The 26280-nt window shown below is 43.1% G+C and overlaps 1 protein-coding gene across 1 annotated transcript in view; it reads right to left on the reverse strand.

The window, feature by feature from the left end:
* The window catches only part of pcxb (pyruvate carboxylase b), a 268140-nt gene that overhangs the window by 117302 nt on the left and 124558 nt on the right, over positions 1-26280 (reverse strand). The window contains exon 12 of the mRNA XM_053416586.1: positions 25532-25714. Within this exon, the coding sequence (XP_053272561.1) occupies positions 25532-25714 (183 nt within the window). The remainder of the gene's footprint in view (positions 1-25531; positions 25715-26280) is intronic.

Here is a 26280-nt window from a genome sequence, read left to right on the forward strand (position 1 = left end):
GTTATTTCTATCATGTAAGTAGTTTGCCACAATCTATTAACAGACGGATAAAAGATAGTTTAACCACAAAGGGATCACATGAGACTTAGCAACAGTGTGTGTGTGTGTGTGTGTGTGTGTGTGTGTGTGTGTGTGTGTGTGTGTGTGTGTGTGTGTGTGCTAATATGTTCCTTTGCCTTTTGAGCTGTAGACACCAGACATCGCCTAAGTGATGGACAGTGACCTCTCTGAAGAGGTAGAAAGAAGAGAGTGTGTGTGAGTGTGAGTGTGTGTGTGTGTGTGTGTGTGTGTGTGTGTGTGTGTGTGTGTCGGTGTCAGGCATCAGGTTAGAGGACAATTTGATTTCAAACTCATAAGTGGCCTCACTAAAAGCTGCGGTCACCTTTGAGGAAGACGGAGTGTGAACATGGGTGACGGACGAGAGAGCAGCGCAGCACAGACTGCCCCCCCTCCCTTCTCTTTCTTTGCTGGAGGCCAAACCCTGGCCCAATTTGACTAATTAAAACATGCTGAGTAATGCACACACACACACACACACAAGCTAACCTTTCAACACCCACGTTCACAAATGCTCATATATATATACGTGATAAGATAACCTTGAGGCTGTGTCATTTGTGTTTTCCTGTACAGGTTGGGTGTGTATGTGGACACGTCTTCAAAGGCTATAGCCGCCTTTAGCCAAACGTCCTGTGACATTTGGAGCTATGATCAAGGTACGATGCCTTCGCCTGCAGTCTGTTAAGTAACTGCTGACTCAGGATGCAACAGGAGCCCACCCACCTGTGCCCGAAACCAGCTGGACCAGTTGTGCAACACGCTGATGTGAGCCACGACACAAAACTGGACAGAGACCATTCAAATCACCTCTGTATCACACTCAATTGATGTCACATCAAATAACCACAATCCAAGGATGGTTCCATGGAATCTATGCAGATTTATCCCCAGTGCAGAGTTTGAAATTATTAGTTTAACTGTTTTTCTTCAAAATGGTTGAACAGACGTGAGCTGTAAGAGAATCGTGAGGTTCCCTTTAAATAAGACTCCACCTTCTGTAACTCGGCCATGACTTGAATTTATAAGTGTGGATATCTTGCAGGGACATAAGACTGAATATTAATAACACGTTAAAGCAATATCATTGAGGAAATGCAACAAGAGACTCGTGTTTAAAACTCTGATGCTCTGCATGTACAAATGTAAGACTCATACTAGCATGAGGATGTTAATGGTCAAATTAACCTCATTTGCACTTTTAGGTTTAACATTGACATTTCTATGAAATATATTTTTGTTATCTTTGCAATGCACAGGCACGGGTATTGTTCCTGTCAATTGCATTTTTTAAAGCCAACCCAAATCTCAGGAAAGAAGACGATGATTAAAAAAACAGTTTTAATGCATCAATCAGTTGTCGACAGCAGAATAGTATAGACCTTCTGTTGGATGACAGAGTGGGAGTCTGTTATCCAACAGAAGATCTATACCATTTTTGCCTTTTACAATATGTTCATGTCGTCTGGTTACATGGACGCTAAAGCTCTGCTATGTCATTTTTGTAATTCAAAGAGTTTTAGGTTCTTGCATGAGCAAATGATTTATTGACGGTAATGTAATGTTTTTTCGACAGGTCACGTCATATTAAGACGTTAAACTCAGCCCGTAAAGCTTTAACCACTCAGATATGAATTCATCCTTGTTTGTATCGGGTATTTCATGTTTTTTCTTTGCATTACACCGTTTTTAAAACCAGTATGGATGTAGCCTTAATCTTTAATCGAGTTTGTCAGTATCTCAGTCAACTCAGTTTAGCAGAGAAGAGATGGAAGAGGAGAGGAGAGGTAGAAAAGGATTGATTTGAGGTAGAAGAGCAAAGAGAGGGAGCGGAGCAGCAAATGGAGAGATCAATGACGGAAGTGAGGACGAGTGGAGCAGTGCAGCAGCAGGGGAGGGGAGAATAAGTGGCGGTTTGCCATCTAAATGCATAATACTGCTTTTTTCTCTTGATCGTGTTCTGGAGACAAACGAAAACAGGAAACAAACCTCCAATTGTTTCTAAAAAAAATCCTGACCCTCAAGTCGGGGTTTATTGAAAAATGTGTCTACTTCTGATAACCACCAGAGCTACTGATACCGGCAGTCTCACTTCGTGTGCGTTTAATTATACAGGGGTAGCCGAGTTAATTTCATAATGACATGCTACACGGAGCACCTTTAAAAGGAACAGATGCGAGAGGAGATAGAGGACAAAAGGATGAGAGAAGAGAAAAGGACAAAGGAGGAGAAATGATGCTCAACCTATACAGGGCTGTTAAAGTGATAGAAGAGAGTGAGCCTCCTGTAAGACTTTACCTTCATGCCTCACTTCCTTTCTCTTTTTTTTTATCCGCTACCTTCCTCTCACCGTCTCTCTGCACGCTTTAATGTAGCCCATCTAATTTGTTCTCCCCTTCACCTCCGTTGACTTCTCATTCAATCCTTTGTTTGCTGCATTCACTCCTAATAATCTCTCCTCTCCGACCTCGCCGCACTCACACGTTCACTTATTGTTTTAACATTTCCCTTGTTTTTTCACAACTAAAAGAAAATACTGTGTGTGTCTCAGCCTCAACTGAGGAATATCAGCCGTCATCTCTTTCTCCTCGAGTCCCTCCCTCCCTTTAGCTCATTCTTCTCCATAACATGCTTCTCAGTGTCACTCCCACATCAGCTCCGCCCCACCTACACTCTCTAGCTTTATTATTTCACCTTTCACATTCGCCCCTTTTCCCCACCCGTTTGGTATTTCGGTTCACCGTCTTCTTTTCTTCCCACCTTCCTAAATTAATTTTCTCCATATCAGCAGCTGTGTTATAAACCCTGTAAACAGTGACTTCTCGGATTATCTCACAGACATGATCTTACACGGTATTCAATGTGGTGAATGTGGGGTGAAAAGCTGTACATCTAGACAAGTCGGGGGCTTTTTGATAAATCAATTTATGTCCAGTTTAATATCAGAGAGCAGTAAACTTAAATCCCATTTTGATGAAGAAATCTCGAGACCTTCGACACCGTTTTCACGCCAGCAGAAAAAACAAGATTTCTTCCGTTCAGCGCCCCTCTCCTTCACCTCTGCCTCACTCTTGTGCTGCCATTCACATGCTTCTCTCTCTCATCACTCTTTAGCCTGCGCCTCATTCAGCGAAGTAACAAAACCTTTTAATTGAGAAACCTTTTGAATCTCTTCCCCCTTGCTCGCCTCAATAAAAGAACTTTCTCTCCTCATCCGCTTTCCTTTTTTGTAACTTTCTATCCACGACAACAAATTGAAGATTCTATAAACCGTGTGAAAACACGGGAAAAATAATGTATCTTTACGTTTCATTTGACCAGTTAAGAGTTGGGATGTGGGGACCAAGCTGTTTGTCCTATCACTTAAAATAATAGAATAAAGATCTTTGCACAATAAGTCTGTTTTTATCAACTGAAGTTGTCATTTGAACATAAATACCCGTTGTTCCAATCACATTTACACACCGGAACTTTTGTGTGGCATTCAAATTTTGGAGATAGTTTCTGCTTGCTGCGTTTTTCGCATCGGTCAAAGGCATTTCTGAAAGTCGGTTAACACAGGTTATCAAAGAAATATTTTTTATTCTTTTTAATTTGAAAGCTCAGTGCTGGTGGCGTCTCCGACTGGACGGCTCGCATCCTGGAATAGACTTGAAAGTGATCGGGATAATTTCACAGCTCCTTGATCAGAAGACGGAATTCTCCTTGTTCCTGAAGGCCTCTGGGGATTGGATGGGCCAAATGTTTTTTTTCTTTTAAAAGGAATATAAAAATCATCCTCACTATGGACTCCACTATATATTCTCTAAGGAATATAATGTGCATTACGATTTTTATTTGATGATTAAAAAAAACTGTGCAAAGATCTTTAGTCCTTCTAATGTAGTTGAGCTACACAAGAGACGAGAGCCTTGACCACAGACGTGTGGGCAGATTAAATCATAACTCGAAACATAAGTAACTTTAAAACTGCAATAACAGATTTCTTGGCCTTACAGGCAGAGGAACAAGCTGGAAACAAAACGCTGACACATTGTCATCCAGTAAAGTTGTTGTTTAGCTGCTAAAGACTCTGCCATGTTCACAAGAGTCAATTTTGGCAACCAGTTTGATCATGAAAGTTTAAAGCCCTGCAAACCAAACAATGCAAAAACAATTAGTTTAACAAGACCACCTTCTTTTTTTTTTCCAAAGCGAGAGAAACCGAGGAGTCGGGTGATGACTCTTTGTGCGTTTGTCTCTATTTGATCGTAGACAAAGCTTCAATGTTTGTGACAAACTGTTGTTCATGGAAAAGTGCTTCGTAATACACAGTGAGTGCTGAAATAAGGTTTGGCATTCTACCCGAATAAGACACCTGCATTGCTGTAGTTTATGCTGGTGCGTTAAAATATTCAAAGGTTATCGTTCCAATTATGGATTGGATGAGATTCTCAGGTCTGAGGTGTTTGAGAAATGTGTCATCTCCGCGAAGCGCTAAAGTGCCTAACAGTCAACCGTGTGGCTTCTAGTTTTATATCAAGCTGTTCCTTTAGTCGATCCCACGAATGCATTGCAATGTCCATTATTAACCTCCTGTCTCTCTGGGCCTGTTTTGCATCGCTCTTTTTAATCTTCCCTGGTTTAAATTAAATCTGGCTTTTGCACATTATTTCTCCAACAGCTTCTCTTCGACAAACTTTCATCCACTGCTTCCCCACAATCTGTTCACCCCTCCACCTCTCAATAACTCAGGGTTCCTCACCATGCTTTCCCTTGTTTCCCAAAACTGATTTCAGTGCTGACATCTTATCATCGCTTCTCCCTACTTTTTCCTACTTGAACGAACAGTCTCTTCTGCTCATCATTACCTCGTCGAACATCCCACCCACTGCCCGTTTCTTCTTCACCATATCCCCCTGGAACATGGAATGAAACGGCAGCTTCCTGCCTTCTTTTCATCATTTTTCTCTGCTCATTCTCTCTTTTATCCTTGGTGTGGCGATGCTACCACCTACTCCTCCAACTCATATTCCCGCTGGCTCCCTTCAGACTCCTGATCAGAAGGAGGGTGTGAAATCGTGTAACTCTTCTCATCTCGAGACGTTCCACAGTGCCTTTTTTGAGAAGGTGATGGTAGGAGATGACGATGTGTGTGTGTGTGTGTGTGTGTGTGTGTGTGTGTGTGTTAGTGTGTGTGTGTGTGTGTGTGTGTGTGTGTGTGTTCATGTGAGAGGCAGCAGCAGAGAAAGAAGCAGATTCAATGGGGTGCCTTCTTTAGGCTTTCTGGCATTTTTTCTTGGGAGCAAGCGACAGGGGAAGACAAGAAACGGACACCAGAGAGGAAAGCAAGAGATATAAGAAACAGCCAGAGACAAAAAAGTAAGAGAAAGTGAAAGATTAAAGTCAATAGAAGATCTAAAGTATAATCAGAAAGACTGCCCAACTGATTTGGGCAACTGTGATTAAATGACGGACCTCTGCAACTCTAGTGGTCAGCTCTGACACTACGTTTTCTATATTTTCAAAAATTAAGTCAACAAAGGAAGTATTTGTATGTTTTACTTTGTAATGAAATAATAGATAATACTTTAAAGTATTTTATCAATATATAAATTAGTGTGTGGGGATAAAGCCCCATTCACACACAGTATCAACAAGTTTAGGGATTCAGAAGTTATGGACACTTGGAATCTAAATGTTTCTTCGAGTTGCATTCAGAAGAGATTCCACTTCACTGCTGCACAGCAAGTCTAGAGTTCTCTGTAGGATGTAGGCGGATGTTTCCTTCGGCAGCAATCGAGAAAAAAAAGGCTGTGACCATAACCTCAGAGGCTTGGCCACACGATGCCAACCCTCAAACAGCAGAGCGGCCTGGCTGCACTTCACAAAGCACAAAGTTCCATAGGGTGATGAAACAGACATCGACCTCTGTCCAAATGCTGGAAAGAGGAAATCGTGGGGAAAAACAGGAACAGCTCATGACCCCAAGCCATCAACTCATCTGTCGAACACGGCTCAGGCACAAATACACAGGAGCATTACGTGTCTTCACATTTAGCCGAAAGCATCAAAACACAATATTCCATCAATCTGTTGGACCGCGGTCCTAATCACATGACCAAAGCTTCCAAAGAGATTTGCAAAGTGAGGGGGGCGGAACATCCTGTCGCGATGTCTGTGGGTGATTGATTTCTGTAAGTCGCAATGATTTCCAGTCTTTGCTGAATGACAAATAATCCGCCTGAGCTCTGCTAATGAACACGGCTCTATACAAGTTGAATTTGGACACAATTTATTTGCTGCTGCTCAGAAATTGCCACAAACCATTTGGCTGCGAGAACAAGATGCAACAAAAACACCATCTTGACCCATGGCCATATTGTGAATGATTGAAGAACAGCTAGGACCTTTTAAAAAGCCACTCAGTCTTCAGGGTCCCTCAAACCACACACCATAGACACTGTAAGAGGTGAATTTTGTTTGGAGCACTGAGTTTAAGAACACAGCTTAACAGCTTCTGGGAATCTCAGCTCAGCTGTAATTGGTACCGTTGACGGCCCGGTAAGCAATCTAACCTTGTTGCTTATCTAGCTTTAAATGCCCCCAAGTGCTAACCACTGCAGGATATTATTAAAATGCATACCTCTTCAAATCCTTGGAAGATAGATAGAAACTACAACTTCCTTTGATAAAAGTGGATTTTAATATATTATTTCTTATGGGCTGACATTCACATCCCTTGAGGAACAGCTTGTTTATGAAAAATCTGAAGGTATGTTGCATATTGTTATCTGTTGCATCTCAAGCCTCAGCTTAACTTGTGGTTGCTTAAGATCAGTATGCTGTCAAACAGCCGCAGAACACCGACTACAAAGGGGAAGACAGGCGCTTTAACAATGTCCCACTGGTTGCAAGCACCAGCAAAAAGATGCTGAAGACAGTGTATTACTTTCATGAAAAATTCAGAGTTTTACGGGCTAGAGAGACAATGGCACATTTCACAGCAGTGCTCAGAGCACTCTTTTCAAGAAACACCATCACGTCCCACAATAAATAAGAATTGACTGCGTTTGGAAAAACACAAATCCACATGGAACTTGTTCAGATTGTCTTTTAGACAGTGACAAATTAAGAGGTCGCCTATCGTGCAACGGAAACCTGTTCAACATGACTGCCAAATCTAAAATCTCACGTTGGCAAAATTTTCGGAAGTCACTGATCACTATTTGCAAACACTATATAACAGTTTTATAGAACACTGCTGGTATTTTTTTGAAAATGGCCCAAGCCTCCAGCTACAATTTGCCTGTCAAAGTGACGCTGAAACACAAAGTCGACCTTATGGAGCCTTAGCATAGACTGGGCTATATGTGATGAAGACAACATCTATTCAAGCACCTGAAGTTCAGGTCAGTCACACACGTGAACACTAGCTGATTAGTCTCTTTCAGTCAAAGTCGAGCTGTAATCAGTGTCCTATTGTTTGCAATCACTCGTACAAGTGTTTTGTCACAGAGAGCCGATGTCACAGCTCGCTCCACTCTGTGCATATCAGTGTTTTTACTGCACAGGGCGTCAACTCTGACACAAGCCGTCCCAGTTGGAATAGGCCCATGAGGAGTCGTGGCCAGGGAGGTAGAGCAGGTCAGAGGTTTGATCCATTGTATCAGTGCTACACAAAAAACGTTGCCACGAACCCCCCCTCCAGTGAACCTGTCCTCATCAGAAGAACACAAGGCCTTGTGTGAAAGTAAAACAGCAAGATCCAATCGTAGCATTTCACCTGCCTCCTGGGCTACCGCTCGTATTCTCATAATTAATAGTGCAATGCACAAGCTGCAATGAACTGTGGGTCATTTAACATCTGCAGGGTGTTTCCTTCCAGAAAGGATGGCAACAAGGTCTGCACACACTTCACCTTCATAACCGTGCCGGCACTGCTTTCCACCCACAGTTCTCTTCTGTGAACTCAGGGCTCGCTCCTGCCGGAATCGAACACCGGCATCGTTGAGTCTTATTAAATATGACTTAGCCTTGGAAACACACAGATGGCCACTCCAACGCTTAAGGGGTAGATGTGCGGCACAAGTTTAAAATTATTTAAAGTGTGTATACCCACACAGAGACACACAGGATGCAGTGCAACGTGGCCTGAGTCAAGGTTGATTACACCCCCACTACAACAACATAGAAACCTACCTACAGAAAGATGTTCCATATTTGTGGATTTGATAATAAAACATTTGCAATCAAGTATAGAATAGTGTATGACTAAGAAACAACAGCTAAATTAATTCAAGAACAAAAAGGTATTTCACCTGGAGAAAGCTGCCGGGGAAAAGAGGCCAGTGAATGACTGGACAATAAGAAAATGAAAAACTAAAAGCAAAAAGCAGACACTGCACTATTTCACTGCAGAGCCCTTTTATCTGCGTGCACACAGTCATCATTATGGTAGTTTAAGTGTATTTTAATAATCCTTAATAGTGTCACCAACACAGTGCTGCACACCACCCAAATATCACCGCTTGACCAATCTCATTACACAGTCCACCACTGTGCTGGGAGGCTCATTGTCGTCTTTAGAGTCCAGACTGAACATAATTCCCCTCTTCAAGAGCCTCAAAGGAGCGAACAAAAAGAAAATGTGTGTCGAGAACATTTAACCACGTCCACTACATCCTGTCTTCTCGGAGGCTGCAGACCACACAGGGTCTGTGGGCAAACTTAAGACCTAATCCAAAATAGGTCAAGTTAGAGTCATGTGCCAGCTTTAAACATTATTAACATTCAGACGAGGATCACACAAGTCAAACATTTCTCCACAAAAAACCCACGGAGGTGGGTGTAAGTGTTTTAGGTCCAGGAGACATTTTGGGTGATTTCTATCGACAGCTATTTGCATATGAATGTAGATAAACATTGGAGCTGACTGCCAAAGGAACTCAGTCAATGAGTTCCACCTCGTTCACTCTCCACTCAGACGGTTTACCCGCGGGCGACCTAAGCCTACTCCAACCTGATTGGGTTTCTAACTTTGACTCAATTCCCCTGATTTTTATAAACACAATGGAAATCAGTATTGTATGAAGAGCTGAAATCGTCTGGCACTATATGAGGTCTGTGTATATCAAATCATATCACGTCTACTTGATATAAAGGAACATTCGATTAAGTTACTGAAATGGGTCTTTCATTTTAATGAATAGGAAACTTCTTGACATAGTGTGTGCAGTCTTGACGACAGGCCTTTCTGAAGTCTGAAGCAGTGATGCATTTTAAAACCAGCTCAGAACAAAGGCACGAAGATCACAAAAGCTTCTCTTCCAGCTTCAGAGCCAACATCTGGCCGGCTCAACAGATAAAACACATGAATATGTTCACAGCATATTTTATCGCCCAATTTGCACTGATTGGAGGTCATATGTATGATGAAGGGAGGCGGTTATTAATGGAAACATTTTCTAACCGATCTTCCGTTGCTTTTCTATCCATTTGAACACTAAGCAGCTTCTTGTCAGTCAGCCCCTCACCCACTCCTCTTTCTTCGACACCAGGAGCCTCAGCACGGAGGGAAACGCTAACTGCCAATCCTACAGGAGGAAGGTGCCATTCGGAACCCAACCATCTTTACCACCCAGGCTTTGTTTCTGGTCTTTCTGCTTCATCCTCAATCGACTGAACACAACAAACAGTGATCCTACATTTTTACCAAACAAGTGCAAGTCGCCCAAAGTCAAGGTTATGGTGGCCTCACAAAGTAGGCTTATATTTGACCTCAACCTGATATATTAAGATCAGTGTCCACTTTGACTCAAAGATGAACTGATTGGATTTTGGTGGAATAAGATAAAAGGTCAAGTTCACAGTGACCTCATGCTACTGTGAATGTGACGTATTAAGACTGCCCGAAGGGAATTTCATTACATGTGGTACAATTCACTTGAACTCACTGATTAACTGATCAGAGGTGAAAGGTCATGTTGGGCTTAAATAACATGTTAGTAGCCTCGTGAATGTGATATCTCAAGACTGCTTGGAGGAGTAATTTAACTTTTGATCAGTTGACACTTGGATTAGCATTTCCTTATTATGTGAGTACGTGTCAGTGGTCAAAGGTCACACTGACCTAATATTCAACTGGAAAAGAAGTGTGTGTGTACACAGAAGCTGCACTGGTTGGTGGAGGCCTACAACCGCAGTGCGGTAATTCTAATGTTTGTGCTGAGGAGTGGCTGCACCTGATTCGCTTTTAATTGTCAATTAATGAATCCAGACATTAGCTGACCCAGACACCTGGCTCAGGACGAGCCATAATTAAACTCATTAGAATTAGAAAAGAGACTTTTGTTCTCAATCAGTCATTAAGGCAGCCAAATCATGAGAGTAATTTCTCTCTCTCTCTCTCTTTCTTTCCCTCCCCACCTCTTTATTTAAGTCTTTTGCCAGCCTCCTTAGTTGCACTCGTTCCCTTGCTTTCCTCTGTTGTAACACCATTTTTCTTTGTGACGTTTTTCTCCCACATTTCATTATTTGTTCTCTTTCGTCCTCGTTTCCCATTTCCCCAACGTGCCATTACCGACTGGGAGATTTGTTTTTTAAATGCTTTCCAGGTAGCTCACACAATTTGCCTGCTTTCCAGAAGTAAACAAGCTCAAACAGAAAACAATTAATCCAGGAACTGTTTGCATATTGAGTTTGTCCCTCAAGCTGGATCTTGTGTGTCCATTGCCTGTCACTCAGGACTCACCTCAATCAGCTCACATACGCTGCAGTTCTTTACATATCATTGTGCTTGATCTAGATCAGAATAAGCATTAACTCAGTGTTTTCAATCATTTCATCTCTGGGAAACGTCTCGCTCTGATATGTTGAAATATAAACAACCCATGACCAACCAAATCAACAACACTTCTGTGGTTATTCAGGCAAAGCAGTTGATAACTTCCGACCCATTCGGACACATCTGGATCTCATGTTGCTCAGGCCAAACATTCAGACCATTCTGCTTCCTTACTGGGATTTAATGTGTGTCATATCAATCCCACTCAATTATTTAATTCCAGTCTCCTGACAGGGGAGCAAGGTGCTTATCCAATTACCGTACTTTTCGGACTATAAGCCGCGACTTTTCCCCCATTTTTTCGACCCTGCGGCTTATATAACAGTGCGGCTTGTCTATGGATTTTTACAGCTAACGGCCACTGGGGGGATACCTAAATCCATGGATTTTACCATCCACCTTGTTGACGTCACATTTGCTTCAACACGCGACAGTGGTACGAGACAGAACGACAGCGAGAAAGACGGACATTGCGAGCGCAAGACAGTTTGTGAGACACCCTCATTATGGAAAACAAACGTAGAAATGCATATGATGCAGCTTTTAAGTTAAAGGCAGTCAATTTGGCAGTAAACGAAGGAAATAGAACCGCTGCACGTAACCTTGGAATCAACGAGTCAATGGTGAGACGTTGGAGACGCCAACAGGAAGAATTGTCTCAGTGCAAAAAGTCAAAAAAAGCTTTCAGAGGTCACAAAAGCAAATGGCCCGAACTTGAAGACGTTCTCGAAGATTGGGTGAACACACAAAGAACAGACGGCCGAGGTGTTTCCACCGTGCAGATCCGACTGAAGGCCAAAACAGTCGCCACCGAAATGAAAATTGAACATTTTAGAGGTGGACCATCCTGGTGTTTCAGATTTATGAAGCGAAAGGGACTGTCTATCAGGGCGCGGACGACTGTGTGCCAGCAACTCCCTCCCGACTACCAGGAAAGAATAACAAACTTCGGCGAATTCACACAAAGAAAGATAGAGGAATATTCCATTGGACCGGACCAGATCATAAATATGGATGAAGTGCCATTAACATTTGACCTGCCTCTCACTAGGACTGTTAACAAGAAAGGTGAATCGTCCGTCACGTTGAGAACCACCGGACACGAGCGAACAAATTTCACTTGTGTTCTTGGCTGCACAGCATCTGGAGTGAAGCTTCCGCCAATGGTGATTTTTAAGAGGTCTACAATGCCAAAAGAAAAGATCCCAAACGGCATCTCTTTTAAAGTCAACAAGAAAGGGTGGATGATGGAAAGCGTAATGAAGGAGTGGCTGAATGAGTGCTATGTTAAACGCCCTGGAGGATACTTTCGGCAAAAAAAAGCTTTGCTCGTTTTGGACAGTATGAGGGCGCATATAACAGATTCGGTTAAAGCAGCCATCAAGAGCACAAACTCCGTTCCGGCTGTGATTCCTGGGGGCACAACAAAGCATTTGCAGCCACTCGACATCAGTGTTAATCGTGCGTTCAAAGTGGCACTACGCGTTCAGTGGGAGGCGTGGATGACGAGCGGCGATAAATCGTTTACCAAAACGGGTCGCATGAGAAAAGCCACTTTCGCACAAGTTTGCGAGTGGATCCTGATGGCGTGGAGGAGTGTGAAAAAATCCACAATCACCAACGGGTTCAGAAAGGCTGGACTGCTGCGTGATGGAGAGGAGGACGCCGCCACACCTGAGGCTTTTCAGAGGCTGTTCGATTCCGACAGTGACGAAGAGGAGTTCGTTGGTTTTGAGAGCGACATCGAAAGAGAGGGGAGAGTGGCTGACGAAGCCCTGAACCTGTTTGTTTCAGACACTGAAGATGAGGACTTTTGTGGTTTTAGTACGGAGGAAGAAGACGAAGATGAGGATTAATGACTTGACTTTTCTGGTTACAGCCATGTACTTCACCAAATATGAAGAGGAGGGTTACGGTAATGACGTATTTTAAGCAACCGTGCTACTGCAATTTTAGGTTTACTGTCGTGTAACAGGCACTTTGTTTGTTGATGAAGATGAAGAGGAGGATTATGGTAATAACTTTTCTGGTAGGCTGATAACCGTATATTTTAAGCAGTTGTGTTACTGCAATTTAGACTTACTGTCGTGTTACAGGCACTTTATTTGTTGTTGTAGCTTTATATGTTCTGTAGCTACTATTGCACTAAATGGTTGAAAACGTTATGCATATATGCAACTTTTGTTGAAATTTTAATAAATGGGAGCTTCCCCAAACAGTTACATCTTTCCCGACAATCCCCTCTGTGCACGAACCATATGGTAATTACGGTAAACATAAAAAACCTGCGGCTTATAGTCCGGTGCGGCTTGTATATGTACAAATCATGCAATTTAGCTTCTGCGGCTTATATTCAGGTGCGGCTAATAGTCCGGAAAGTACGGTATCTCTGTAAGGATTCTATTCTATGACCGGCAGCTGAGTGACTGCTCCTGTGGAGAAGAAGGTACCTAAGACCAATTTTGGGAACATTTTCCAGATCATTTTTTAAGTATTTCTGATACTCTTATCCAGAGCCACTTAGAGAGAAGGCGGTGGTAGAATAAGCTTTAGTTCGTAGAGCTCCAACATTACTGGGGGAAAAAAGAAGTAAATAGAAGGGGGACTAAAAATAAAAAAAGTTAAGAACAAATTAGAGTGAGCTGAGGTGGAAGACGAGGAGAGAGATTATGATTATGAAAGAGGGCGGTTCGAGGATGTGGATGGGGAATGGCTCTGCCTTTTTTACCAGCAGCAGAGTCCTTCCACTTTTTTGTGCTGATTCATTATGGCCCACAGGCTTTCACTGTGGAAAAACCTCTGAAATTCGTAATTGCAAATAATCCCTTGGCAAGCTCGGTGCCACAGTGTCATATTTCCTTTAATTTAGATGCTTCCTGGAGTCTCGCAGGAATACACCAACTCCTCAGCAAATAAGTTCTTTGATCAAGGAGGCCGCTGTGTGAAATGCAAACTAGTGCTCGTTTCCTTGACTCAGACCGTCCTATTTGCACAGCAGGCAGCAGAAAACCAAATGTACTGTATACAGTGGGATATTTTTACTCTTCAGAACGCCTGATGTTTCTGGTGACCTCTTTCTCTTTCCCTCAGTCTCCCCCTTGTGCCTAAGAAACGTGGAAATTAAACTTTCCACTCTGTAATGCCTCGGAATTTGTTGAGAGACCGTCACATTTGCATATTCAAACTCCCATATGCAGGGAGTTAAAAGCTTTGAAATTGTTGATTCACGACCTGCTCTCCACGGCCACACTCAACTCCAACTTTACATATTCAGCTTGCGTTGGCTCGGAAAAAACAGCAGCAAATCTATCAGCATTTTGTTTGTTTTGTCCGACAACAGATTCTAAGCTCTATGAATAATGCAGCCTCCAGGGGCCGCTAGCAGGGTTTTAGACTTTTTAGCTATTTAGCAGTCCCTATCGATCTAATGGCAGTCTAGACTTAGTGATGAAATACCACTGCGAAAAGGACTATGACCAAGACAGCTGTAAACATGTCACCTCTGCCTGTCCGGCTCCGCGGGGCCTCAACAATGTCTGTGTAAACCTCTCAACTGGAGGCCCGTTAAAAGGCCAGGTTAGTTTTACAGCCAACGAGAACATAACAAAAACCTGTTGGTCAAGGAATCACATCAAGTAACTTCACTTATCGATGTGCAGTAGAAGAGAAAAGCTCGATATTCGATTATTCTGTAAATGTTTGCTTTTGTATGCATGCACACTGTAATCTGTCAGAAGGGTTATTGGGCTGTAGCGCCGTCGGGAGTGGAGGGAAGAAGAAGAACGACAGAGCAGAGGAGGGAAAGATAAGGCTGCAGAGGTAAGAGACAGTGAGACACTTCACAGAATGTATTGATGAACTGTGGTGAGCAGTTAGCAAAGCATAGTTAGTCGTATGAGCCGAACGGACACATTCACACTATGAGGGTCCGGGCTTGTAATGGAATTTTAGATGAGCGGAAGCACAGTGAGAGCAGCTATACCTCGGGCTCAGTCGGGGGAAGAAAAACTTTAACATTAAAACTGTCAGTGCTGCTGGGGTTGCCAGATGTTGCAGCAGAAACAGGGAAAAAAACAGCTGCCAAACAACCAGCAGGAGTCATCAGGAGGTGTGATGGCATTTTTAGTGTAAACTGAAAGAGTCTTCCATCTCCAGTATTCCTGCTACATAAAAACAAGGGAACTCTTGGGATGCTAATGAGCAAAACTGGCAGCTCAAACAGATCGGATTTGCCCTCAAGCTTTTTTTTGCGTATTTTTAAGATGTTTATAAAAGAAACCGATGCACTCGCAGGTTCGGTCGTCATATTTTACTGCATGTAACAATAAACTACTGCTGCATTTAACGCTGCCCTCGAGATGAACTGTTTGGGAAGCATTTCGTTCTCTTTGTGTGAAGTTACTGGAATAATCAGCCGGGTTGAGAGAAATCGAGTTCTGTGTTCTCTTACGGACGTTCAATTAGACTTGAAAATGCTGGAGAGAAGAAGAAGGGCCCCCGAGAGAGGCCTGCGAGACAGACGCACGCGGCCAACACAGTTCAAATTGTGGGAAATGAGTCAGTGGAAGACATCTAGTGTTTGCAACGTGAACGTTGTTCTGTGTTCTAATATAAAGGAATAAACATCAAAAAACCTGTTGCTTAGAAAGACACAAATCACTACTACTATGATAGGGTGCACTGATTAATTATCAATTAAAGGCCATTGCAATGTGGATTTCCAAGTCCTCTCATCTGCTTCTCTCTGGAGCTCCAGCCAGAACTGAGAGTTTTCACCTGCCTCATTGAATATTAATGATGCCCCCCTCTGATTGGCTGACTGCATTTTGAGTGGCACTGACCAGATCTACCAACGCTGGACCATCGTGGAACTCGCGACTAAACTCAACGACTGCAGGGCTACAGCCGGCAATGTCTAACTCATGATTAAATAACGATGAGTATCAGTGTTAACTCCACCACTGTGCATTCATGTATAATTGTGTATGCTGTTTAGCCTTTTATATGAGAATGAGTGTGTTAGTGTGTAATGCATGACAAAGCCCTGAAACCTTCCCCAGCGTGTCTCTGTGCGTGTGTGAGGGTTTTGGAACACAAATTAATCAGTGTGTGTAGCGACCCTTAATTAAAAACTCCCACTTCCCCCTGAACCACACTCCTGTGCGCATGTGAGAGTGTGCAAATATGCCTGCATTGGTATGCACGTCACTGACGCCCAGTCTCAATATTCATGACTCTGCATGGGAACTTGCACAGCACCACTTCATACTGCAAACCGCAGCTGTGGTTTATCCTAACTTGTCTCAGACATGTCAGACTGGGACCAACAGCAACAACTGGTCTGTCCATACGTTGACTGTATTCGTGTTGTTATTTCTACATTGGGTGGGTGCTCCACAAGCCCAAGAAGATTGTACAAATCCAGGGTGTGATACTAGGTAATTCAGTGACCACAGTGATCGCTCACCTCTCTTTTCATCTTCCTCAGCTTAACTTTTTAATTTTTTTTGGGGGGGGGTTCCACTTGAATAAACTGCGTTCACATACCAAACGGTGACGTTGCTGACCCAAACCTTTGACACTATGACAGACAGCACGTCTCTTTGGAAAATACATTACTCACCCAGCTAATCAGATTTCACACCTTCAGCGAGGTCATCTCTTTTGTATTCAACCCCCCCCTTTTACTCTTCTGTGTTTGCAACTCTCCCTGTGATCACAATTTAATAATCACACGGACGTCCAGGCGACTTCAGGGGAGCCCGAGTGTGTATGTGTTTTTGTTTTTGTGTGAACTCAAGCTGTGATGTTACAGCAGAGCCACAAGTAACAGTGGGGGGGTGAAAAGGGGCAGGAAATGAGGATGGCACAGATGCGAATGAAGAGGAAAAAAAGGCTAGAGAAGAAGAGTGGGCATTGAAAGAATGGAGCGGAACAAATCAGCAGAAGAGGCTGCTGCTGTGAGAGCGCCATGTCTCCTGCTTTGAAGTTGACTGCATGTTTCAGTCGCTGCTATACATTCGCACTAACCCAGTTTCCTTCTCTCAGTATGGAAACAACACACGGAGCCGACTATCAAACAGGAAATCTAGTTTTCCTTGACTATCTTTTTTCGACAGCTCTAGGGAGAGAAAAACACAACGTCTTGTGTGTCGCCGAAAACATCACACATCCGACAGGAAGTAGAAAGAACATACGGTAACTGTTGGTTGGAACTGTTGATTCTATGACATTGTTTACAGCTTTGAGAAGATTGGAATAACAAGAGGAGATATAAAGCCTCAGATTCACATTTTCTTTTACAGAAAACCACATTCAGGTTCTTATATTGCTGTTTTACTTAATGTGGTTCAATCACCTACTCCTCGTCTTTTTCTCCGGTCCCCTTTCTCTCTCCCTCCCCTGTTCCTCTCTGCCTCCCATACCGCCCTCTCCCCCTCTGGTATGGTCACAGCGGATTTCCAGCCGTTTAATCCCGATTACAGCTTCAAAGTCCCAGTTGACACCATCAAGCTCCAACTTGCTGCGTGTGTAAATGTGTGCAGGAAGCAGCAAGATGCTGATGAAACAAATCTGTCGGCAGTTTGATGGTCTACACGACATTCGGTTTGTGCACGTATGTTGTGTAAGCGCGTGTGTGGGTTTTCCTACATGGGAGCAGACTCTTGAGCTGGAGTGGCAGTTTAAGTCAGTAAGTCATGTTAGCAGGAAACCATTTGTGAGATTCTTTTGCCCATAGAAAAGACATTTTTGTGAGTGATAGTGTACTGTGTGTGTGTGTGTGTGTGTGTGTGTGTGTGTGTGTGTGTGTGTGTGTGTGTGTGTGTGTGTGTGTGTCTGTGTGTCTGTGTGTGTGTGTGTGTGTGTAAGTGAACAGCTTAGTGCTCAGTGGCTGTTTCAAACATAGACCAGTGCTATGTCATTTTAACAAGGCGGCCCTTCTATCTAGGCTCCTCTTCACTTGAAAAACATTTTGTTTGAGGTTATGAATCTCCCATTGTCTTTCTAGACTTATTGGAGGCTTGAGAAATTTGCTTTGTTAAAAAAAAATTGTAAGAAATCTGCATTGTTGTAGCTCATTTAACCTGTTGCTGGGTGAACACCAGGTACACTACTAAATATAGTCTACCTTATTTTCCAGTGGCCACACAAACCAACCAGGGCCTGCACGAAGGTACCCACCTGACAGGTCGGGTCATGGGACACATGATGAAGGGATCCAGGCCAAGATAATTGTGGGTAACGGGTCAAGTCCAGAGTGGAGCTTTGCAGGTGCAGGTTTTGCATAAATGGACTCGTTTAGGACTCTGCCAGTGAGAAAAATGTCTCCACAAATCAATATTCATAGCAGTGTTTCCCCAAATATTTCTATTAACTTTATCTTCATTTGACTTCTGAAAAATATGCACAATAGCTGCAGTGTCATTGAAGTTCACAGAAACACAGACACCTTTGAACAGACAGACAGAAGCTGCGCAGTTCAAAGTGTTTACCGCTGTTAGAAGTTAAACTGCAAATCTGCAGCAAAAGAAAAACAGGATCCTTTATACTTAGGGGACAGGAAGTTGGTTTTTGTTGTTGCATTTTGCACCACAGCGCTTCATCTAAGAGTAATCATGCAGTATGTAAACCTGTCAGCGTGGGATGAGACACATTTATCTGCTGTGTATTTGAAATTGTAATACTTTTTAAAAAGCTTAAATTTTACATGATGATCTCTTTTCAGAGTCAGCCTCCTTCCCTGCTCGTGTGGCACTTCACAAGAGGTAAACAACCATGCCTGTCGTCTCTCTGTTTTTATTCCCCTCCTCAAATTATTGTATCACTACCAACAAGCTTTAATCTCTTTCTTGACTTTCTCTCTTTTCTTGTCGACCTATATTCTCCTTTGGTTAAAATGTGACCCTTGTGTCCAATCCAGTCTGAAGCTCCCCCGTATTCCCTCATCCATCCTTCAGTCACCTCATGCGAGTCTTATCTGTACTCCCTCACTTTCACTAACTGGATTTGCACGTTGCATGATCTCTCATTCAATTTGTCTTTTACTTCAGTGTCGACTAAAAGTACAATGTGCACGTAGAGATAATCGCACACACAATTACAAGACTGTCTATGTGATTAAGCGCCATGCAATTGGTTGTTTAGAGGTGTGAAATGATAACGCAGCTCCCAGGGACACATTAGTGTGTGTGTGTGTGTGTGTGTGTGTGTGTGTGTGTGTGTGTGTGTGTGTGTGTCTATGACAATGTGTGCCAAACAGAGTGTGTGAGTGCAGACAAGTGTGTGTCTGCACATCTCAGTCCTCCTGCTGATAGGTCACTCAGTAAACACTGAGCGAATGATCCGGGGATGGACCAGTGCTTCTGCCTCCGTCTGCTGTTAACTCCAGATGTGGTGGAGGGAAAAGGGCACATCTGGGCTCATCCTTACTGGGGCGGCACAGATCTCACAGTGAAAACAGCGAACCAGCGAGGAAGCAGGAAATCAAAGCTGTTAAAGCAAAGGAGGGGGGGAGGTTGCCCTAATAAAGTATTTTTTTATCTAATGATATACAATTTAATTTAACATTTACAGTCCAGTGAGGGATGACTTAATGTTCTGTTAAAAAACAGACACTTAAGGAGAAAGACAGTTGTGGATGTTGCTTTGTAAAAGGAAACTAAACAACTTGAAGAGGCCATTTAAAGTATAGTGACCTTTTACTATTGGATGAATTACTTTGACGTTTACCACTCTGCACAGTGTACCTCATTTGCAAAATATCTAAGCTTCTCTTTCATTAACTCAAGGAAAAAACTGACGGAGAACTTTTTGGTGAAGCATGTCCACACTGCTGATTTATTTCTACTCGTGAAATAAATGTGAGCTCCATTTGGGGGGAAATTAAACGGTCCTTAGAGTTAAATTTTCTCCGGGCTAAAGAAATAACTTGATTTGACTAATTACCACAATTCATCAATATAATCAGCATAAAAGGGCAAAGATGAAGGATTCTGTAACAAGACTGAACATCAGGAGGGACACAAGCAGACGATGGGAAAAACAGATACAACAAGCTCAGTGGACTGAAAACACAGGCTACACCAAATAGACTGCTTAGGAAGGAAGGTCGAGGTTCAATCTCAACTCATACACCAAATAAGAAGGTAAAAGCAGGACTTTCAAAAAAGATGATTGAATTCAGATTGCCAGTATAGGAGTTTGCATTTTGTTCTTTGTTTAACCCGACGAGTCAAGTTCGACATTACAAATGCACAGAAAACAGAGAAGCTCTCTTATCTCACCATCTTGCACAATGTGAAGGGAAAAATAAATGCTGTTGCATTCGGTTCTCAAGATGTTAGAAACACTACGTAAACCAACCTGGACATTTGCGCATCAATGTTGGGAAGTTCAATGCCCGTCATAATATCAAACCGGAGAGGGATGGACAGAGTCAGCATCTAAGAAGAAATTAACGTGTTCAGCCGGTTGTGGTGTTTTCTTAAAAGTGAAGAAGGGGCTTGAATAGGAAAAGAGGAGGATGAGAGCTTGCTAGTGATGAATACGTTTGTTAGGACAGTATGAGGCAAAGGGCCACATCTCATTTGAAGCCCACTGTGGCACAGCAAGATTAAATCTTTAACGTCACAAAAGGAAGGGGAAAAACGAATCTGCCACTGTATTGAAAAGATGCAGAATCTATTCATTTCATCCTTATTTCTTCGGAATCCATTGAGTTGTGGAGAGAAGGAGCAGATAAATAAAGAGTGTGACAGTGAGGATGGTCACCCATAACAATGAGCTCCTCCAGAACCGTGGTCCAATAGATGAGCAAACGCCGTATTGGCAATACTTGAATCATATGGGACAGAAGTATAAAGATGCTTCTAAGTTAAGCAAGAGAGCAACGTGGTGATGTTAAGATGGGAAACTATCCTGTGATCCGGCAGACTAGAATGAAGGGAAGCAATGTTTCTTCAAAGAGGCTGGGAAGATGGGATCACCCACCCACCCACACACCAACAGAGAGAGAGAGAGAGAGAGAGAGAGAGAGAGAGAGCAACAACCTCAGGTCCCCACAAACACTCTGCCTTTTACAGATGAGGTGTAAAGGTGAACAGTAATGAAACCATGCAGCCTACAGTGAAGCCCCCGGTGTCACAAATATCACTTCGAACTGAACTTTGAAGCGTTTCTGTCTCTCACACACACACACACACTTCTCAGTTGGTTGATGTCTCCCCCATGCTGGACATATATCGACTCTGCAGACCAAAGTTGTACTTCTGAAAGTTTCTCATGTTGTCTCTCTTTTGCCTGCTCTTCCTTTTGGATGCAGGTATTCTATCTTTACTTTAGCATCACTCAAACACACACTCTCCACCTTCTCTTTCTGCAGCTCGAAGCGTGATGAATGGCTCACCCTCTATGCAAACACACAGAGAGGTCCACAGACACACACTGAACTGCACTAAACATGTGCGCACACACACACACACACACACCCAGGGAGATAAACAGAGCTTTTTGAAATGCCAGACTTAATTCCACACAACAGTGGAGCCGCGGCCATTTATCAAGTGTCAACCGCGCAACTCAAACTTTGCGTGGTGCACTCTGGTTTTCAGTTGAATGTAAAGGTTAGGATACATTTATTATCCAACCAAACTCAAAGAAAGATCTTAAAAAGTCCGGTGCGGTCCTTGTCGGATTTCAGCCGCATTTTTCCTTCAATGCCTGGAAAAGGAAAAACAACAATCCGGAGTTTACGAGGGAGGGTTGTCAGCCTTCAGCGTCATATCTCTGTGAACAGACCGAAGCTTTAATAGGCCTTGAATTGGTTGCCAGCTCTTTGGCTGCTTATTGGTCGCATTCCAACACAGCACGAGCAGCACTCCCCAAGGCCACGGCTCGCAAAACACACAGACGAAAGGAGAGAGTGATGCACGAGTCTTGTACTCGTCGACACATTTTTGCCGGTCACCTCCTCACAGATCTGTACACGTGAAATGCACAGGGGTCCCCTTCAGCACGCAGCTGCTAATTTATACACAAGCAGCCGCTAAATGCAACGAATCAACTTCTACATGCTACATCTGGGACTTGAGGAATGACTCACTGGATGACGTGCGCTGCCCACATCAAAACAGACAAATGTCCGACTATGAACTCCAGCAGAATGTAAAATATCTCAAGTCGTGGACGGCACATTCATTACTTCCATTCTGGATCATTCAGGTTATAAGGGAGCCATCTGGTTTTCGCTGTAGGAAGATAATCAGTGACAAATTTGAACTGGTGATGCCAGATGGGAACAGTTAACTAGCTGGTCGGATAGAAAACGTGGGCTGCTCTGTGTGGTGTGTGCTTTCAAGCCGGCACCGGAGGATTTCATGTACCATTATGGAGGGTGAATAAATAGTTGTTTAGCAGGCAAGGATGCATCTGATGAAATGAAATGGGGATTTGGAATGAGGGGAATATCAGCAGGACAACAGGTTATGTCCACTTACTTTGAGAAATGGTGCCTATTGAAGGTCTGCTGGCTCGTTATGCAGTTGTTGAGAGCATAAGGCTCATGATGGAAAAAAATTGCAAGAAAAGATAAAAACACAATATGTTCTTTAACTGGACTCAGGATGGATGAACTCAAGAAACAGGTAGAGGCTCTTTAACCTGTTTTTATTCTTCTACTTCTTGTGCTTTAAAAACCTTGGTCATCAAGCCAGTGTGGTCAGATCATGTTATCTTTCTATAAATTCCAGAAATCTATGTCTAAGTGTTCAGCTGCTTATCTCCAGAACTATTCACCTGCTCGGCCTCACGCACGCTTGGCATGTGTTTGGTTAAGGGCCCAGGGTAAATTCAGTGTTGAGTGTTTAGCTCAGATTTCCTAGTAAAGAGCTGCTATAGCTTCAACAAGGCTCTTTGCATCAATCTACTGTATTCCACTTCAAGTTGGATCAGTCCAGGCACAAAGGCTTCTCTGTTGCTTGTTTGCAGCACACACTCTCCTCAGTGGCACTTGGAGAAAAGACACCAAGCCGAACACAGTGTTGTTACTGAGAAACAGGTGTTTGTGTTGTACAGACTGATTTCAATAGCAGCCACTGCAGTGAGAGGTGAATGAAGTTGACTTCCCGCCGCCTGTTTACATTAAACCACAGCAGCGAGGACAAAGGACAGTGTCCTCAGGCCCGTCAAGTCCTGGCTGACAAGAAACTCGTTCTCTTTCTATCAGAAGGGAATTTAATCCATTAAATCTGTGCTGACAGTTTGTAAAGTGCGCTCCAAGTTAAATGAGAAATTAGAGTTGAGAAGACCAATTTGACTTGCAATTTCACCTCATCATGACTAATTCAAAAGAGACTGAGGAATTACTGACGGGGCTGATTGAATCAAGGGTTTCCACTTCCCCCGGCTGCAGCGGCCCCTTTATTTTTTAACATGGCCTTAATTGTCATCTCGCTGACAGCCAGGTAGGAGACTCTGTATGATATCCAGCAAATAAGAAAAATCATTTGAAATAAGGCATCATCCTGCACAAATATGCAAATACCCCCCGGTAGTGTTTGCATTTTATGGCTACAAAAAGCAGTCGACTCTCATTCTGAGGTATTTACACTCAACTGAAGTTGCACATCAAAGATTTTCTTAAATTGTGGTTCGGCATAAAGAAAATATAAAATATCTATTTTCTCAAACTATGCTGAATGATTTTCAAAACACAGTGACATTTCAGCCTTGACATAAAGGTTTTTCTGAAAATGTATTACCTATACATTTCTATAAGGAAAAACTGTAACAAAGCCGTTTAAAACTGTTTCACCTTGAAATGCAAAAGCTTAATTTCTGTGGACACCAGTCATAGTTAATCCATATTCGACAACAACAACAAAAATCATCTAAGACCTTGGCTGCCCAATGCAGAGTTTTCAGTTGTGGCTTGATTAGGAGCGATGCACCTTGAATCTCAATGTGTTGTTAAAAAGAAAATGGAGCACATTATCAGCTCCCTGCATGTGTCGGATCAGGCTCATCCTGATTGCAAATTGTTCACCTTTAATTGTAGGCTAGAAATTAAAGATGCAAAAATGCAAATTGCGTGTGTGGAAAAACAGAGAGAGGAAATCAGAATGATAACCAGGACAGATCTGAGCACTGTTGATTCTTTTCTTCTACCTCGACAATTAACCGGCTTTGTGCAATGTCACAACACAGACAGCAGATTAGTTTTACTTTGGAAATCCACTGACATAAATAAAGTCATTATTTCCAGTGGCTCTAGTCCAGCTGACAAAATATTATGCGCCACTTCATTATTATTACAATGGATTTTACAACTTAAGTCACACAATACTAGAGAATCAAGTGACCTTTGTTTTATGCTGACTCTGCTGCTTTGGGCTTATTAAGTGTACAAATATTAATACTGAACATGATTTAATTTTGTAAGCCCTTAAATAAACAAGGCAGTGAATCTAAGCTCATGCAAAAGGTGAAGGAGACGTGATGGGGTTTCTAACACGGTTTGCTTATATGTCAGATACAACAATTCACCAGTACAAGCTCATTCTCAGTCTGGTAACACTTGCCGCCACCTGTCAACAGCCATTTACACCTGCTGACACGATTTAACACAACCTCCCTCAAACTCCAAGCCTCGGCCTCCTTTGCTGGGATGTATCCTGAGGCACTTTTAGACAATGACGATGCACGTTTCCTTTCTCAAAGACTGACATGTGCACAGATATGCAAGGCCGAGCATCGACGAATACTGCAGCACGGCTTCAAGGTCACTTGTTGTAACCAGCAGCTGAATCAGTGCACAGAGCCCTTCAGAAAGAGGTCCCTCTAATACAGGGGTGTTCAAACTGTGGCCCGCCATCCATTTTCAATTGGCCCGCGTAAAAAAATGTACTAACAATTTTTTAAACTAACAATTTAGTAGCACTTAAATGGCACATACTTGTAGCACTTTTTAGTTTTGATTTATTTTTGAAGAAATTGTACTTTCTTGATTCTTGTTGTTCTGGGTTTGTACCCTCGGGGTTGAATGCACTTTGGATAAAAGAGTCAGCTAAATGAAATGTAATGGACTATGGCCCACTGTATTGAACTTCTCAGTTTAGACACTAAACACCAAACTCACCCCTGACCTGCCAGCTGTCCCTCAGAACGCTGCCACACCCCCCCGCCCTGAGCGTCGCAATTGAGGCGCACTCCGCTTAAGGGCAGGGGGGGGGGGGTGGCGTGAGTGGCCCACACCTTAGTATTTTTTTCTGTATGTGGCCCTCGGGATAAAAAAGTTTGGACACCCCTGCTCTAATAACATCTCCCCAAAAAATCCCAAAAGGCTTCCCAGGTCGGGAACCCCCTGCGGTACAGAACCATTTCAGTTGCTCTACACCATTAACCTTACTGCTCAGGCTCAAGTCGATAACTGCAGGACCAGCACCAGAGGACAACAACCAATTTGAATCATGGCTGTCGTAAAATAATCTCTCCTCGTGTCAGACATCCAGGGCTATTAACAAATTATCTTGAAAGTATCAACTGAGATTGCCAGCCGCACGGGAAGTCATACTTCCCTCAGCCCGCGGGAAACAATGGGTACTTAATATGCAAATCAAAACAGGAATACGCCCACACTGCTGAATGTCCTACCTTGACCCCTCGTACTCTGAACTCGGCGAGGGCACGGCTCATCTTGGAGGACGCTGTGTGCAGGTCCTTCCCACTGGCAATGACCTTCACCAGCAGGGAGTCGTAGTGGGGCGAGATGATGGCGCCCTGGAAGGCCGAGGCGCTGTCCAGACGGATGCCCATGCCTTCGCCGCTTCGGAACACCTGGGAGGAAAAAAGAGACAGAAATGAGGGAAGGGATTTCTGTATCTTCACTGCCTAATCAAATAAAAATTGAAAATGTGTTTTGTTGTCTTGATTAACATGCTGAAGTGAGGGTCGGTAAATTGCAACGAATAATTATTCAGCAGCACCATGTGGATATAATTTGGAGGCAGAGAAGTGAAATAAATAAATCAACAGTGTACAGTTTCCCTGTGGATATTACAACAGATGATGCTGCTGCTGTTATTGACAAGAAAATACACACTCGCACATTTGTCAATTTAAGATTTTGCATTTTCTTCAGGGAACGTATTGGCCCACTAATCTCAGTCTGTGTGTGAAACTAATATTTTGGTCATGATTAACCGCTCTACCCTAGTGATCGGTTGTATTTACAGTGCTTAGGAGATAATGCTGGCACGAGCTCCTCTAATCAACTGTCGGAGCTAACTAGACGGTCTCGGATCAATCCTCTGTGCCGGAGCTCATCTCTTCAAAGGTTGACAGAAGCAGGGATGAAGGAAGATAATCCAGTCTTGGACCTTTGTCATCTCTCGCTCAGGCTT

Source organism: Pleuronectes platessa, chromosome 23 (assembly GCF_947347685.1).
Source record: "Pleuronectes platessa chromosome 23, fPlePla1.1, whole genome shotgun sequence".
In the NCBI taxonomy this organism is placed as follows: domain Eukaryota; kingdom Metazoa; phylum Chordata; class Actinopteri; order Pleuronectiformes; family Pleuronectidae; genus Pleuronectes; species Pleuronectes platessa.